Below are 18,277 nucleotides of genomic sequence, written 5' to 3'. Positions count from 1 at the left end.
CAGTGGGTAGTTTCGATTAATCTGGTCAAATGTAACTGACATCATCAGTCCATTCTGAAAACTGAGCTCTACAGAAAATTAAACTGATTTGTAGATACAGTGAGGTTTGTGGTAGCTAGGAGGAGTCGAAGGAGGTGGGTGTCTGTAAAGCATTCTGAACAAGCTAGCCAGTCAGTAGCCAGCTGTCACAGCTATCACTCCTCCTGTAATTACACACAGTTTTGTATTGCTAGGTCCGGAATGAACCGTCTCAAGACGATGTCCTGAGGGTGATAAGACTTTTGAAGAGCTACTGTTTTGTAATCTCAGCAAATGCTGATTCCGAAGGACTGCCTGTTCTGTTGTGAGTTTAGACTGAACTGGTCGGCTAGCCAGTTAGACAGCTAAGTTAGCTAGCATATTCACTTCCCGTTTCCGCGAAGGCCTTTTTTTTTTTACTGATCACCGGTGTACTCGTAAAAAGCAGACGGAGACCCCTGCTTATTCACCGGGTAAGTTAAGGGTGTTGTCGCCGTGATTCAACAGGATAGTTTCCTACCGCTTTGTGTTACGTTAGCTTTCTTATCTGTTATAAGCCAAAGATCAGCTGTAACATGGATGGATGGCTTGCTATGTGAATTACTTTGTGGCACTACGTAACTGTTACTACATATTATGGCAAGATGAAAGACAAGTTTGCTGCGGAGGAAATTATATAATTAGTTTAAGTGACGTTTAGCTGACAATTTTGCTTGTTACCTTATAGTAATTGCTGGGAAAAATGTTTTCCTGTTTAGTGTACTTGTTTCTTATCATCTCCTTTACTCGCATCGGTTTCCGAAGCGAACAGAACCTCTCTAAAGTAATGGCTATCCCTTGATTTGAATGCAACTTGCCCGGCTCCGTAATCAGGAGCAATTTACTGAATGTTTACATATTAGTTTTGTTGGCCAATAATTTCTTTCTTATGGGCATTTCTAAATTAATGTCGGTTATTATCGAAATTACAACCTGTAGTTAAGCTTTCACAGGGCAAATCATAGCTGCCCTTCTGTTTGGTCCTGTCCGAAAATTGATGGCATGTTACAACAAATATCTTACGTAGAGAGGCAATACGTAAGTTAGTTAATTATAACATAGTGCTTTTAAACACATGACCGATTTGTGGTGGGATGAGTCGATCTTGTTTAGTCATAAACTGTCATCATTACTGTCACATGGTCAGGCAAAAACTGTCCCTTTTTTTTTTCTTCACAGAAGAGAAGTCTTAGGAGCCCCATGCTGTAGGATGTTTATTGACCACAGCCTGAGCTGTGCAGGGTATCTCTCTCTGGCTGCCCATGGTCCACAGTAGCACAATGACCGCCGTCCCTGCCCGGCCCCTCCCCAGAGTCCTTCACCAGTTCTTTAAATGATATGATAGTAGCCACCTGGATTGTATTTTGCGCCAGTAGGAGCCTTGTGTGGGTTCTACAACTGACCGTAGACCAGCTGCGGTCATTTCAGTTTTGGCAAAGCCTTGAGACAGCCAGGACTATGGGCAACAGCTGTGTTTGTAGAGAGGACAGCGATCTGGAGGAAGGATCGGCACCTCGTCGACAGCTGAGGAGGATCGATAATTCGGCTGGCGAGCCGGCGGAGGCCAGGAGTAGCCGACCGAGGGACCCGGTCAGGCCGCCAAGACGGGGTCGGGGACCGCACGAACCCCGGAGGAAAAAGCAAAACGTGGATGGCCTGGTGCTGGATACGCTGGCAGTAATCAGGACTCTCGTTGACAAGTAAGTGAGATTAACACTTTGTGTCACCAGGATACAGGGACGACATCGGACGGTGTCGTGTCTAGTTAAACATTAAGCTGATGTGAGGAAAACAGTGAAGCTCTGTGACACACACTCTGCTGTCCCTGAATCAGATGGCATTTGTCTCTCTCCCCCCCCCCCCCCCCCCCCCCCCAAACAAATCTTCAAGTCACACGTCACCACAACTGTGTAACAATGTTACAGGGTCTCTGTAGCGTGAAAAATCAGGAACATTTTGATGATGCGCAACATGAAACTTCTGTTTCTTTTTTTTTTTTTTCTTTTCATTCTCTTCTCTTTTGATTCATATAAATGAACTGCACGACATAGACAAAAAAAAAAAATTAGGTTAGCCTCTGTAAAGTTTTTTTTTTTTTTTTTTTTTCCCAGATTAGTAGCGTGTATGAAGTACTTGTGTTGAGATGTAAATTCAGAGAACAGAATTTTCTTTTAAGGCTGCGTGAAGCCCATACAACCGTTTGCTCTTTTTCATATCACTTTGCTTATCACAGGGATGCCACAGTTGGTACAATAAGAGTAGCTTATGGTCCTGTATCCAGGCAGCGAGAGGAGATTATACGGGGAAAACTTCCTGTCGCTGAAATCTTTAACGAGCTAGGCATTATTCATTATTCACACTCTTTAACACAGCCCCCAATCCCCCCACCCCCCGGTAATCTCTGTTTGCTACCCAGTCCCGGTCTGAGCAAGCGACCGGCTCTGCGTGTTTCTTGTAACGGTTCTGGCTTTTTGTCAGATCCCTCCGTCGCTCTTCCCGTACGTCACATGTCCTCACACCTTCCCACTGGACCAGCCCACGCAGAAACCCAAGCACCTAGAGGAAGATTGGAACTCTTGTCTTATGGATTCTGACTCAGATTTTGACAAAGCTGTCAGCTGCTGAGCGTCAAAGATAACCAACAGCCTTTTTTCTTGTCTCTCATCAATGTGCTGACTTCCATATTCAAAAAAGAAAAAAAAAACAATGGCATTCTGTAGTGTGGATTTAGCTCTTTGTGTAGTTGGTCTTGAGAAGAATGAAAAAATGAAAACGTTACCATATAGACTATCACTCTATTACTTTAACTGTTATTTTCTATCTTGGCGTGTCACTGACACAGGTCACTGATTTTTAAAGGACAGTTTGCCTTTTCTTAGCTCTAATCTCCATCTGCCTGTCGCTGCTGCAGAAATGCTTTGTTCTTCAGCACAGAGATAAGCACAGTGTCATATGACTGAGGAGAAGTGGTTAGTGCCCAGTTAAAAGTTCAACACAGGCCATTTGGGCACCTCAGGCTAGAATTATCCTTCACTGTTCTCTGCACCGGGAAAGTAAAGTGAGGCAGAGGACAGTAATGCAACTCTGAATCTCTGGCTCTCAGATCTGAGTCCTGAAAGCTTCTATTTAAAGGCTGATTTTTTTTTTTTTTTTACTTTCAAAACAGGTGTGCGCAAGCCTCCGCCCATCAGTGAAGCGGCACGCGTCTGTTGGTCGAGACCAAAGGCTCGACAAGTCTGGGGAATTTTTAATGAGCCTTTGCTCAGTCGGGTTTCCCAGAGATGTCAGCTAAAGCGTTTCGTCTCAGTGCAGCCGTTTGGCTACATTTTTTAAAATCTTAAAATGTCTTCTCCGGTTAGCGCTGCGTTTAGAGGCGGACTTGACGCGCAGGTCCCGCATCAAGTCCGCATCAAGAGATTTAAAGCCGAAGTAAAGCGTCCAGATTGATGATACCGAGAAGGGCAGGAAGAGATCATTTCCTCTCGGAGCCCGCGGCGGCGGCGACGTGGTTATTCCAGAGGGCTTCCCCCTGGGGAGAACCCACAGTGGACTGACTGTCGCCGGTCAGATTTACGGCACGCGGCTGCGTCAGGGAGATGGACGACCAGAGCGTGCAGACAAAACAACGCTGGCGGCGCGCTGCTCTCTTTCAGCTATTCATCACTTTCTCCTCAGTCTTTTATTCCTCCGTACATCATTACTGCCCAGAGCCAAAGAATGAGACGTGTCTGACCAACGTGAATGCTTTTTAATCGGTGGCTCTGGCAAACGAAACAGTCACACCGTTTTATGTCGAGATTATTTATATATAATATAATATGTATATTATGTCTATATAATTTGTTTGTTTATTTATTGTTTTTCAGTGACCAAGAACCCCCGTATTCCATGATCACACTGCACGAAATGGCTGAAACAGGTGAGCTATACACACAGTACTGTAGCAAGTACTGTCAGTTTTAACGTTTTGTTGTTGTTGAGAGGCCACTAACCCTGGGACTGTAAGAGACACTAGTGACTCAAAACCCTTCTGTGTTTCTGAAAAGTGCTTCCTGCAGCTCTCCTCTCATCCGTCCCTTGTAATTAAATAATTAGGTTGTTTAGCTATGGGGCAGAAGCATTGGAAACTGCAGGGTATTAGTGACTCATTGTTTTGAACGCGGTCCTGGCCTTTGCTGCCATCGTCATGGCGATGCCTGATTCTGTTGCAGTCGTTGAAGTTGAGCAGAACCCTGACAGGGGGACTTAAGTTGTGTTTGTGTGTTTCTGTGTGTGTGTGTGTGTGTGTGTGTTCCTGCTTGTTTTTTGGGTCAGTACACAGAGATTTGTGGAGAAAAGTTAATACATCCATCCTATTATGTTGGACTTTATTCCTTGTTTTCAAATGAGGCCCACTGTAATCTTGTACAAACATTTAATTACCTCTACTTAGTTATTTTTAATCCCACAAACTATGGAGCCACGCAGTCCTGACAACCCTACGGGCTGCTGTTGGGGACAATATTGGGCAGGGCCTTATCCTCTTGGGCTGTTATTAGGGTGAAGGATTTTGGCATTGCTTTACAGACTCTTAACAACCATGTTCTAGCCCGCCAGTCCGTCTCTCTCTCGCTATCTTTGCCTCTCTCCATTTGGCAGGGCTTCTGCTGCCGTCTTTATTAATATGCGCGTTCGCGGCTTTGATGTGGGGTTGGAGGGTTTAGTTTGGGACTTTGTGGCGTCAGGTGTTGGATCACACCGTCATAAAAGAGGGAACGAGCGTTTAATCTCGCTCTTTCCATCAGAGGACTGGAAATTAAAGCTCTCAGAGTGAGAAAACTGAGAAGGACGTATTCATGGCCCGTGTCTCCGAGCCCTCGTTGTGAGAACACAGACTCACAGCATTACGGGTTAAGCAACTGTTTCCCCAACTCCGCCCCTGGGGACCCAGTAGACCGCACATTTTGGTAAATTCCAAACATCAGTATGCCTGACTCAGCAGACTTGGGGCTTGTTACTCAGCAGATACAATAAATTACATGTGATAGCGCTGGGTTGCTGCACAAATGTGCCTTTTCCCCAGGCTGAAACTCACCCGTTTAAGACACTCCGTGTGAGCGCCGGTCTGCTGCTGCTTGTTTCTTGTTGATCAGCAGCTGTGAGCGAGTCGGTTGCGTGCTCTGACCGGATTAGATACAGTCACGTTCTGAATGATGGTTTTGTTGGTGATGCGGATGGCGTGACGTTTGGCTTCTTCGGGGAAGGCTGTTTCTCAGAGGACACTCTGCGTTTCTTCCGTATCAGAAGGGGTGTGTTATCTAAATAGTGAAGCACATTACCGTTTGAAAGTCATATCGTTGTCAGGGAAATAGCCTAAATCCCTGCGTTAAAGAATCACATACACTGAGGTTTGTACGTTATGCTCCTCAGATATCATTTCTTTTTTTTAAAATATTATTATTAATTAATTTATTTATTTTTTGCTGAATGAAATATCTGTGTCTCTCTCTCCACTCCCTCTTTGTGCTTGTCTCTTTTCCTCTATAGATGACGGCTGGTTAGAAGTGGTTCAGTCTCTGATCAGGGTTATACCCCTGGACGACCCCCTGGGCCCCGCTGTCATAACCTTACTGCTGGATGAGTGCCCCCTGCCCACCAAAGTGAGTGAACACACACACTCACTCACTCACTCACACACGCTCTCTCTCTCACATACACACCCCTGTACAATGCCAACACACGTGCTCTTGAGCTTCACCTAGTTCTTCAGTTATAGACTTAAGTCTTGTCTAGAAGAGTATCGTCTCCTCTGTTTAATCTGTCTGTCTATCTGAGGTGTGCTCTCCTCTTTAATGTGTCTATTTGAGGTACTCTCTTGTGATTGATTAGTCTGTATGACATATCCTGTTCCATTTAATATGTCTAGTCTTGTGTTTAATGTGTCTATATGAGGTAAAGTCTTAGGTTTAATGTGTCTGTATGAGGTACTCTCTTGTGTTTAATGTGTCTATATGAAGTAAAGTCTTGGGTTTAGTGTGGCTGTATGAGGTACTCTCTTGTGTTTAATGTGTCTGTATGAGGTATAGTCTTGTATTTATTGTGTCTATATGAGGTATAGCCTTGTGTTTAGTCTGTCTGTGTGAGCTACTCTCTTGAGTTTGATTTGTCTGTATGAGGTGTGCTCTTTTGTGTATCCTCTTCTGTCTGTCTGTGGGAGCTTACATGACTACTGACACACTTCAGTCTACTCTGACGTCTATCCATAAAGCTTACCGTTAAACTCAGCACCACGTTTCAAAATAACACCTGAGAACTGGGACGTCAGCATCGTGACACGGAAACTTTTCTCCACCCACACTCTCCATGCTTCACCTGCGCTCCATCTTAACCACACCCACGCTGCCCATGCACGGTTCAGCCATTCATCTCCGCTGAGTGTGAATGTGTATCCGTCTGTGAGACCACGTTCCTCTGGGTGGAGGCTTATTGATCTGAATAACAGTGTACAGTGTGCTTATCTTGTTTACCCTGGCCTGTTAGTCTGGACATGTTTGCTCCACTGTGCAATCACGAATGAGGATTTTCTGACAGCGCTCTTTCTGGTTCCCACGGAATCCTCTCCTTTAATCCAGTATTCTTCTGTGTAATACGTTTTTGGTTTATCTTTTGTGTAAGGGTGTTTGTTGTCCTCTTGAAAGCAACCAAAGTTAGTTCTTTTTTTTATGTGAACCAAGAATTAAAAAGGAAAAGGAACTGTTCACTTTGAATTCACACTGTCCAGCAGTTTAAAACAGGATTCACATTGATTTCTGGTTCATTTCAGTGTGACTACAAAGAAATATGCCAGAAGAGTTTATGAATACAAGTGAAGAGGGCAAAACCTTTAAGTATGAACTCAGTGGGGTTTTAGGAGACCACCTACCAAAACATTTATCAAAATATTGCTTTAGTCACTTTAAAGTAGCCTTGTACTCTCTATGAATTTCTCTAGGCATTTGCTCGAATAAACTGTGTGTCAAGGGTTAGATCCATATTACTGATGCATGGGTCTCTGACGGAGAAACACTTAATATATTGTTATGGTCCTCGGACAAAGAATTCCGAACAAAAAGGCTTGAGTGTTATACAAGCCTTCCCAACCAGCAGATTACCATAGTCTGGGTCAGTCCATAAGGGACTTCTCGCTGACTGCTCAAAAGTTGAGTTGAAAAGTTCATCTCGCTCTGCCTGTGTGTGTGCCTGTGTGTGTGTGCCTGTGTGTGTGTGCCTGTGTGTGTGTGCCTGTGTGTGTGTGCCTGTGTGTGTGTGTGCCTGTGTGTGTGTGTGCCTGTGTGTGTGTGCCTGTGTGTGTGTGTGCCTGTGTGTGTGTGCCTGTGTGTGTGTGTGCCTGTGTGTGTGTGTGCCTGTGTGTGTGTGTGCCTGTGTGTGCGTGCCTGTGTGTGTAGATGAAATGTGTATCATTTATGTTGTCTCAGTGCTGTCTCTCTCTGACACACTCTCTGCACAGTGGCTCAGCTTCAGTACATGAGGATAAGAGGCCACTTTTTTTTTTTTTTTTCCCCTGCTGATTTTCATTTAATGAGCTCAAACTAAAACAGAAGTGATGAGGGCGCTGGGGTGGTGGGGTGGAAAATTGGCAGTATCAGAGAGAGGGAAGCCAGTGGAGGGTTGTCTCCTCGTATAGCGACTCCCACCGGTTGGTCAGAGGCGCTAGATTTACGGTGGACGGTATCACAGAGCATAGCGGGAACCTCTGTGTGCATTATGGCTTTCAGGCAAAGTCCTGCATGGTCTGATGAAAAGAAGCTGTTGGTGACTCCACACGTGTCAGAGGAGACATGAGGTAGTCTGTGCCCTCCCTGGCCAGCATTGGGGTAGCATGAGTGATGGGGAATACAAATAGGAAAGAGTTTTACATGACTAAATTGGGAGGAAAAGGGATAAAAAGGTCAAAAAAAAGAAAAAAGTTAATGGTAGTCATTTTGTGTCCTTAATATACCCAAATAGATTCACACTCTGTTTGGTTAGAGGGCACAGGCCCAAGTACATTAGGAAATCCTGCTGGAGAAAGGTTGTGACAAAACTGTTACTGAGCAAATTGCCAAGGCACCAGACTTTACCACAGGCTGGTAGGCTAAACGACCTTAATGCTTTTTAATGCTTTTTTCCACCGAATTACCTACTGCAGAGTGATCGAACAGGTCTCTCTCTCTCTCTCTCTTTCTGTGTGTGTGTGTGAATGCTTTCCCAGGATGCTCTGCAGAAGCTGTCTGAGCTGTTGAATCTGAGTGCTGCTGTGGCGCGTCAGGACGCCCTCATCCCTGCCAAACACCGCAACACCACCGCTGTACTGGGCTGCCTCGCCGAAAAGCTCGCCGGTCAGTGATCACACACACACACACACACACACCCCCACAACACATCACAACACCACCGCTGTACTGGGCTGCCTCGCCGAAAAGCTCGCCGGTCAGTGATCTCACACACACACACACACACACACACACCCACAACACATCACAACACCACCGCTGTACTGGGCTGCCTCGCCGAAAAGCTTGCCGGTCAGTGATCTCACACACACACACACACACACACACACACACCCACAACACATCACAACACCACCGCTGTACTGGGCTGCCTCGCCGAAAAGCTTGCCGGTCAGTGATCTCTCTCACACACACACACACACCCCCACAACACCACTGCTGTACTGGGCTGCCTCGCCGAAAAACTCGCCGGTCAGTGATCTCGCACACACACACACACACCCCACAACACCACCGCTGTACTGGGCTGCCTCACTGAAAAGCTCGCCGGTCAGTGATCTCGCACACACACACACACACCCCACAACACCACCGCTGTACTGGGCTGCCTCACTGAAAAACTCGCCGGGAACACTGAGATGCCCACTGACTCACACACACATATAAAGATGCATGCAGGCACTCACAGACACTGAGATGCATATCCATACATGACTAGACAAAGTGAAGCTACTGTATGTTAGAGGCATGCTTGTGTCAAATCAGACAGATGGAACTCACTGTACCATTGACATTGCTGTGTTCTGAAGCTTGAAAACTCTCTCTGCAACTCACTAAATCAAGCAAACACCATTAGATATGTTGTAGAGTGGGTGCTGTCATGTGCCAATGAGCTGGTCACTCAGGTGGCGTAGTGGCCACGACCCCACCACCACACCGTTACCGGGTTCGGTATCTCGGCGACAGTTGTCAGAGCTCTCAGGTGGAAAGCTTGCCCAGGGATCCTCTCCCTGTAGCTGCAGTAGTGACTGTCACAGGTTGGTCGGGGTGGATGGACCTGGGAAGCGTGGCTTTCTGGAAAAGTCCCCTGTGGTCTAAGACAAAGAATTGATAGGAGGCTCCACGTGCATGCCCTCCCAGTACAGTGACAGGGAGTAGAAGCACAAAAGAATTATGACTAAATTGGGGGGAAAAAAAGAGATTAAAAAAACGTTAAAGAGCTGAGCTGGCAGTTTTAGAGTGGTGGTCCTGCCAGCATTGCTGCAGGCTACTACAATTTTTGGCTTAAGTGTGTGTGTGTGTGTGTGTGTATTCTGTGTGTGTATTCTGTGTGTGTATTCTGTGTGTGTATTCTGTGTGTGTTTGAGTGTGTGTGTTTGAGTGTGTGTGTGTGTGTGTATTCTGTGTGTGAGTGTTTGTGTGAGTGTGTGTGTGTGTGGTATGTGCACATGCTCGCGTCTCCATGCCTAAGAGGACGCCAGCTGAGGCCTGACAGATCTGCTGAGACTGCTACAAACAGAGTACACACACACACACACACACACACACACACACACACAGACAAAGCATAGAGCCAAGACCTGAGAGTCGACGTGTTGACATCCCCACAGACACACGCAGGAGCTGAGAACACACACACTGTGACATGCACACACACCCATGGGCGTCTCATCTGCTCTAATGCCTTTTACACTTAGTGTCAAACTGAGTGCCATGATCAGTCCTCTCTTTGTGAGAGGAAAGGGAAACCCAGTTTGGCAGAATAAAAAAAGGTTCTGTTCTCACAAAATGTTCTCTTTTGTCTTTGGCTCTGAGACTGGTGTTTTTTTTTTTACTTTTTTTATTTCTATTGGTTGCAGGTCCAGCCAGCATAGGACTTCTCAGCCCTGGAACTCTAGGCTATTTGTTGGAGAGCTTGGTAAGAGAAAGACACACACACACACACACACACACACACACGCCTCATCATTCCTCATCTGCTCCCATACCCCTTCTCATCACTGTTTAAAAGTATAAATCATATTATAGACATGCTAATGATTGCCCATCAGAGCTGAAAAAGGCCATTTTGTTTTAATGGTGAGACACTTCTAATGATCTCAATAACACTAATCATGATGTGAATTCATAGGTTGAACGTATAACTGCAGACTCTTGAAGGTTACTTTACAGTGTTCTCTTGCACTCTCTCTCTCTCTCTCTCTCTCTCTCTCTCTCTACCCCACCCCCCACCCCCTCTCTCTCGCTCTCCCCTCCCTCCCTCTCCTTCTCTCTCTCTCTCTCTCTCTCTCTCTCTCTCTCTCTCTCTCTACCCCACCCCCTCTCTCTCCCTCTCCCCTCCCTCCCTCCCTCTCCTTCTCTGTCTCTCTCTCTCTCTCTAGAGTTCAGAGGCCCATCCCACAGTTATGCTGTTCGCTCTCATCGCTCTGGAGAAGTTCTCTCAGACCAGTATGTCCCACCCACTGCCTTCTCTGATCAACTCATTGTTCATTTGACAGCGTTTTCAGAATAATTGCTTCATGATGTCCTCAGATATTCTTTACCGACACATCAGCAGACTCTGTTCGGACACGTTTGCAGTCACGGTAATAGGTTTGCGTGTGCTCCATCTAACTGTTTTATATCTATGGCGCTCTGTTGCTTTCAGGCGAAAACAAGCTGACTGTGTCTCAGTCGTGTATCAGTGATCGGCTGGCGGTTCTGGAGTCCTGGGCTGACCATACAGATTATCTGAAGCGACAGGTTGGCTTCTGCGCACAGTGGAGCCTGGATAACCTCTGTGGGTAGACCAACATGATCACATAACTGAGTACACTGTTTTAAAAAAAAAAAAAAAACTTCTCTTAGCTTAAAATTATAACGCAGCTTGTCTTACAGCTTCAGTGAACTTTTCCACCCTTGAGTCGAACATTAAGGTACAAGTAGGTGACAGAAGTTGAGTTTTACCCAACTGGTTGAGTTTGCTCAAGTTGCCTTAACATTTTTACACTTGTCTAAGTTTACATTTTTTCATGGTGTTATGACCCTTTTAACAATGTAATAGTTAAGGAAATGGAAATTCTAGAGCTCTGAGTGTAGTAACCACAGGACAGTGGGCGAAAAACTTTTATTGATTCCAAAGAAACCAAAAACTTCAACTGTTAACTGGTACCACTGCTCTTTCTTCCATTTTGTTCTCCCTGGTGACTCCCTGTCAGATGTTCAGTCTGACTCCTGCTGTGGAGTATTTAAACCATCTAGCCCCGCCTTCTTACCTTATTTGTTGAGTCATCTTCATTTTTTTTTTTTTATTGGACACATATGTAGTATTTCCCATAAACCCACAGAACATGGTTTCTAAACATTTCCGCTTGATGTTTAGAAATTCGTAGCTGCTCCGTAACTCTTAACACAGCTGGAGGCTGGGTCACTGATGTGCGAGGCTTTAAAACTTTAAGGGTGTGGTACGCTCACAAACCAGCCCTTAAGCAGCTAAGCTCTGTGTTAAGTGGTGGAACGGATGGAAAACATTAACAACAGACTGTAAATTGACTCCAGTGTTTCCTCAGAGAATGTGGGATTAGGGTTTGACTGTTTACTGCTTTCTGATTGGTTCACAGTCCTGAAAGAGGGCCGTCAGTTCACATATGAGAAAGTCAACCTGAGCAAGATCAACGCCATGCTGAACAGCAACGACGTCAGCGAGTACCTGAAGATTTCTCCAACAGGACTGGAGGTAAGGATGATATCCACTGGACGTTGACTCTGATCTCTTCCCAGGGCATAGGATGGAAGGATGGCTTCTTCTTCTTCCTAAACACCCGATGGAGAACTTCAGGGCGACTGCTGAATCCACAAGTTCAAGTTTCAAGTTCAAGTTTATTTTTATTTAGAGCCCAATATCACTGTTTACAGTCTCAAAGGGCTTTACAGGCCACAACAGTCAAATCAAAATATGACGGCACCCCCCTGACTTAATCCTCATGGCGGGCAAGAAAAAACTCCCCAAAAACCCAAAAGGGAAATGGGAAAATGGGAGAAATCTTGAGAAGGACCACAGAGAGAGGAGACCCCTCCTTGGCCAGACAGGCGTGCAATAGGTGCCGACCACGTGGGCAGTTACAATTGAAAGTAAATTGGGGCATGAACAAAGGGGATGGCGATGTAGACAGGAGGCTGACGGGGGATGGAAGATGATAACACCAGGATGGATCAGTCCACAGGGCGGGAGGAGTCAGGATCACTGGTGTCTCAGGAGTAGCATGTGTGGCTCGACAGAGAGAGAAAGAGAGAGAGAGAGAGACAGAGAGAGAGGGAGAGGGAGAGGGAGAGGGAGAGAGAGAGAGAGAGAGAGAGAGAGAGAGAGAGAGAGAGAGAGACACATTGTCAGATGTTCATTTCCACATAATGGTAAAGGTAAATATACATCGTGTGCCGAGTGCAGGCAGGGACTCCAGCAAGACTAACTAGTACAGCATAGTTAAAAGGGAGAGCTAGAAGGTAATATGGACATGATGGCACTCTGGGACACAAGGCGGCCACCCACTCCACAGTCAACAAACCTGAGTGAACATGTTAGAGTGGGGGGGCGACAGCATCCAAACATCCCAGTTCACCAAACAATCTATGCCCGAGAACCCTCCAGATCTGCTCCTTTGCCTAGTGAAGAGCTATTAGCAAAAGGCTTGGCTAAACAGATAAGTTTTCAGCCTTGACTTAAACATAGAGACTGTGTCTGAGTCTCGAACATTAATTGGGAGGCTATTCCATAACTGTGGGGCTCTGTAAGAGAAGGCTCTGCCCCCTGCTGTAGCCATCACAACTCGAGGTACCAACAAATAGCCTGCACCTTTTGATCTAAGTTGGCGTGGTGCATCATAAGAGACCAGGAGTTCGCGCAGGTGCTGTGGCGCAAGACCATTTAATGCTCTATAAGTTAATAGTAAGATTTTATAATCAATACGAGATTTGACTGGGAGCCAGTGCAGTGTGGATAAGATAGGGGTGATGTGATCATATCTTTGGTTCTAGTAAGAACTCTGGCTGCTGCATTCTGAACTAACTGTAGCTTATTTATACATCTATTAGAACATCCAGACAGTAAGGCATTACAGTAGTCTAACCTAGAGGTAATGAAAGCATGAACCAATTTTTCAGCATCAGCAAGTTGTTGACCCGCTCTCTTATACGGCTGCTAAGCGAGAGAATCCGTTTTACGACCCAAGGCTCAGTATTCTGAACAGGTTCAATGAGTAGGATTCACTGTGTTTGATTACAGGATGAACGCAAACACAGGCTTCCTCATGTCCGTCCGTCGTGTTTGACACGCCCGAATTCAATTCAAAGATCCTACCGCAGTGTCTTCAGAGCGAGCGTTTATTAACCCAGTCCTCAGAGGAACTCCCACCCACCCTGCAGATTCTTGTGTCAGCTTTGCACAGGCACACCTGATTCATATGCTGATTCAGTGTGTGATTCATAAGCTGACAGTCTGAATCAGGAGTGTAGAGAGAGCAGGGCAGAGCCTTGCGGACTGGGTTGAGAAAACACTGCTCATTTCAATAAAAAACCTCATGCTCAAAGCCGGTCTTGCCAAAGCAAATGACTGACATAAATAACATACATTAGTTCACGGGCAGAGAATGTTGTGGGATGGGGAGAGAGGGTGTTGGCAGCACTTTTGTGTGGAGAGGCAGAATGCTGAATGATTCATAGCCAGGGGCGGTTTGATTGATTTAGGTCTGTATAATCCTCAACACCCCCCCTCTCTCTCTGTCTGTTTTCCTGTCTGTTTGTTCCTCTCTCTCTCTCACTCTCTCTCACTCTCTCTCACTCTCTCTCTTTCGTTCTCCCCAGGCACGGTGCGATGCATCCTCGTTCGAGAGTGTGCGATGCACCTTCTGCGTGGACTCGGGCGTTTGGTACTACGAGGTCACAGTCATCACCTCTGGGGTCATGCAGATCGGCTGGGCCACCAAGGACAGCAAGTTCCTCAACCACGTGAGTGTCTGCCCCGCGCATGATGGCAAGAGTGTGTCTTAAAGCCTAAGGTAACACACACGTCACTCAGAGGAGAAATGTCAGAGGACTGGGTATGACAGAACAAATGCAAGCTGTGCCCACCTCATCTCCAAGAGCAAGAGTTCACACAAACACTCTTGTGCGCATCCTGGAGACGTATTTCCCTTTGAATAGAAACATGAGAAGTTAGAAGTGTGTGTGTGTGTGTGTGTGTGTGTGTGTCTGTGTATGTGTATGTGTGTGTGTGTGTGTGTGTGCGAGTGCGCGCGCGTGTGTGTGTGTGTGCGAGTGCGCGCGCGTGTGTGTGTGTGTGCGCGTGTATGTGTGCGTGTGTGTGCGTGTGTGTGCGTGTGTGTGTGTGTGAGAGAGTGAGTGAATGAGTGAACCAGTGAATGATTAAGCTGTATATTAAGGGATTTCCTTTATCCAGTACTACCCGCTGACACACGGTGAACTCTGTGTGTTTTGTAGGAGGGCTATGGGATTGGTGATGACGAGTACTCGTGTGCGTATGACGGCTGCAGGCAGCTGATCTGGTACAACGCTCGCAGTAAACCTCACTCTCACCCCTGCTGGAAGGAAGGTCAGTGTCCCCCCCCCCACCCTCGTAGGTGCTGAGTTTTAGATTTAAAACATGTTCCAAGCCTGAGTAAACCGTTAGAAACAGCATTTGTGAAGTCGCTGCTTGGCAGCCACACACTGACACACCTGATTCTACATGTCAGCAAGATCCCATTGGTCAAATCAGGTTAGTCAGTAATGTTGAATAATGCCTGTCTTGTGACTGGCCTGAATTGGAGGTGAACTCAGGTGTATTAGAGTATCAGCCTGAATCAGAAGTGAACTCAGGTGTATTAGGGTATGAGCCTGAATCAGAGGTGAATTCAGGTGTATTAGAGTCTGTCTGTATCTGAATGGGCGTGGGCAGTGGCCTAAAAGAGAAGTGTTGTCATCAGTGAATATGTTCTCGTTTTTGCCCTACAGGCGATACCATAGGCTTCCTCTTGGACCTCAATAAGAAACAGATGATTTTCTATCTGAATGGCCATCAGCTGCCTCCAGAGAAACAAGTCTTTTCCTCTGCCACGTAAGGAAAACCTCATTCATACAGTCATGCCATTGCCTGGAGCCCTGTGAGACTGAAATCTGTTCAGACATGAGGTGGTGCTGTTGAGTATATGAGGGATGAGTGTGAGTGAGTGACTGATGTGTGTTTGCAGTTTCTTTTATCTTCAGTCGACGCTTTTGCCCCCGGCAAGTCTCACACGCTCATGCTGACTCTTTGTCCTTACTCCTGTCAGGTCGGGCTTCTTTGCGGCAGCTAGTTTTATGTCTTACCAACAGTGTGAGTTCAACTTTGGGGCAAAGCAATTCCGCCACCCCCCGTCTGTTAAGTTCAGCACCTTTAATGACTTTGCGTCGCTGGCATCGGATGAGAAGATCATTCTCCCCAGGTAGGCCAGGCAAAAATAAAAAAAAAAACCACCTCACAGAGAACAGCTGGTCGGCCTCTGACTGACCCACACCGGCATAAACATGCACAAAAGTACCACTTCTCCCTGTCTCTCTCTCTCCATAAACACACACAACAGCACCACCTCTCCCCGTCTCTCTCTCTCTCTCCATAAACACACATAACAGCACCTCCTCTCCCTGTCCCTGTCTCTCCATAAACGCGCACAACAGCACCACTTCTCCCTGTCTCTCTCTCTCTCCATAAACGCGCACAACAGCACCACTTCTCCCTGTCTCTCTCTCTCTCTCCATAAACGCGCACAACAGCACCACTTCTCCCTGTCTCTCTCTCTCTCCATAAACGCCCACAACAGCACCACTTCTCCCTGTCTCTCTCTCTCTCCATAAACGCGCACAACAGCACCACTTCTCCCTGTCTCTCTCTCTCTCTCCATAAACACACACAACAGCACCACTTCTCCCTGTCTCTCTCTCTCCATAAACACGCACAACAGCACCACTTCTCCCTGTCTCTCTCTCTCTCTCCATAAACACCCACAACAGCACCACTTCTCCCTGTCTCTCTCTCTCTCTCCATAAACACACATAACAGCACCTCCTCTCCCTGTCTCTCTCTCTCTCTCCATAAACACACACAACAGCACCACTTCTCCCTGTCTCTCTCTCTCTCTCCATAAACACCCACAACAGCACCACTTCTCCCTGTCTCTCTCTCTCCATAAACACACATAACAGCACCTCCTCTCCCTGTCTCTGTTTCTCCATAAATGCGCACAACAGCACCACTTCTCCCTGTCTCTCTCTCCATAAACACACACAACAGCACCTCCTCTCCCTGTCTCTCTCTCTCCACAAACACGCACAACAGCACCACTTCTCCCTGTCTCTCCCTCTCCATAAACACACACAACAGCACCTCCTCTCCCTGTCTCTCTCTCCATAAACACGCACAACAGCACCACTTCTCCCTGTCTCTCTCTCCATAAACACACACAACAGCACCTCCTCTCCCTGTCTCTGTCTCTCCATAAATGTGCACAGCAGTACCACTTCTTCCTGTCTCTCTCTCTCTCTCTCTCTCTCTCTCTCCCTCCATAAACACACATAACAGCACCTCCTCTCCCTGTCTCTCTCTCTCTCTGTAAATGCGTACAACAGCACCACTTCTCCCTGTCCCTCTCTCTCTCTCTCCTCATCCCATGTTTCTCTCTCTCTGTCCTGTTGCAGACACAGGCGTCTGGCCTTGCTGAAGCAGGTCAGTATCAGAGATAACTGCTGCACATTGTGCTGTGACCAGATGGCAGACACAGAGCTGCGGCCGTGTGGACACAGGTAAAATGCTAGGGAAAGAACTAATGGAGAATTAATGAGGTAAAGAATGAGTAAGCCGTCTGTGGAGAGCAGAACTGACAGAGGAGAACTCTGTGTGTAGGGCTGGAAGATACAAGTGAATGTTTGCTTTAGTCATGTATTGATTTTTCTTTGTTTTGAATTTGTTCTGATTTGATCTGAAATAAGAGATGGCACAATGACAAAGCAATTGCCGTAAAACTTCTAATACACGTGACTACCTGCCCAGTGCAATGCTTTTAAACTGTGTATACTGTCAGTTTGTGTTACATTTTCAGTCTTGTTGTCTTGTTTTCGTAACATTTTAGGATTTAACTTTGTGTGTGTGTGTGTGTGTGTGTGTCTGCTCTCCAGTGGGATTTGTATGGAGTGTGCCTTACAGCTGGAGACATGTCCGCTGTGTCGTCAAGACATCCAAACGCGTGTCAGACTCATCTCTCACGTGTCCTGACACCAACTAACCAATTCAGAACATGGACACTCCCCCTAGCTTCCATACCGTCCAATCCCCTCTGTCCGAGAGATCGTACCTGACCAGTAGAATCACGGCATGGTTTCAGGACTTGATATTGCAGCTCGGACTAGGGACTTTTCAGAGGATGGAGGGATGGGGACCCTCCACACATCTGCAACAGAGATAGAGAGAAAAAAAAAAAAAAACGGAGAGAGGAAAAGATATAAGTCTCTCAAACACTCCGTGAAAATTTCTTCAGTAAAGCTGTAAGCCGTCACCTGAGAGAGCTGGAAGAGACATGGGGTGATAGGAAACGCTTCTGTTGAGTTCAGAGCATCGTTTCCAGAAACCCATCATTTAAACTCCAACCTACACGCTCAACCAACACGTGGATTCTGTCCACAGCTTCTTCCTGCACTTCGGCTGTGTTAAATGTGTCCTGAGTATCTCTGTGTTAAGACGTGTGAAATGTAGCTATGATGATTTTTTTTTTCTCTCTCTCTGGTTTTATTCCAGCTATACTTAAATGCACAACAACAACAGCAAAAAAAAAAAAAAAAAAGATAGCCTTTTCTTTACTGCTCTGTCGTCATGGTGATGTTAATGCCTGATCTTCTGAGAGAGACACCTCAGTCAGTCCCAGTTTTCTCTCTTAGCATTGTTCCCTCTGCTTCTGTTCCCACAGTTT

The 18,277-nt window shown here is 46.4% G+C and overlaps 1 protein-coding gene across 1 annotated transcript; it reads left to right on the top strand.

Moving 5' to 3' along the window:
- Nucleotides 1–200: 200 nt before the first annotated feature.
- On the top strand, nt 201–18,136 carry rspry1 (ring finger and SPRY domain containing 1). The gene is made up of 15 exons (XM_030790264.1): nt 201–491; nt 1,237–1,757; nt 3,924–3,976; nt 5,584–5,696; nt 8,288–8,414; nt 10,169–10,227; nt 10,691–10,757; nt 10,957–11,088; nt 11,909–12,024; nt 14,145–14,288; nt 14,781–14,892; nt 15,294–15,396; nt 15,611–15,763; nt 17,013–17,117; nt 17,490–18,136. The coding sequence occupies exons 2-15, from the start codon at nt 1,396–1,398 to the stop codon at nt 17,584–17,586; spliced, it is 1,743 nt and encodes a 580-aa protein (XP_030646124.1). The 5' UTR covers nt 201–491; nt 1,237–1,395; the 3' UTR covers nt 17,587–18,136.
- Nucleotides 18,137–18,277: the final 141 nt, after the last annotated feature.

This window comes from Chanos chanos, chromosome 13 (assembly GCF_902362185.1).
Source record: "Chanos chanos chromosome 13, fChaCha1.1, whole genome shotgun sequence".
NCBI classification, from domain to species: Eukaryota; Metazoa; Chordata; class Actinopteri; order Gonorynchiformes; family Chanidae; genus Chanos; species Chanos chanos.
The sequence above is the reverse complement of the archived record's forward strand: the minus strand, read 5'-3'. Positions and strand labels throughout refer to the sequence as shown.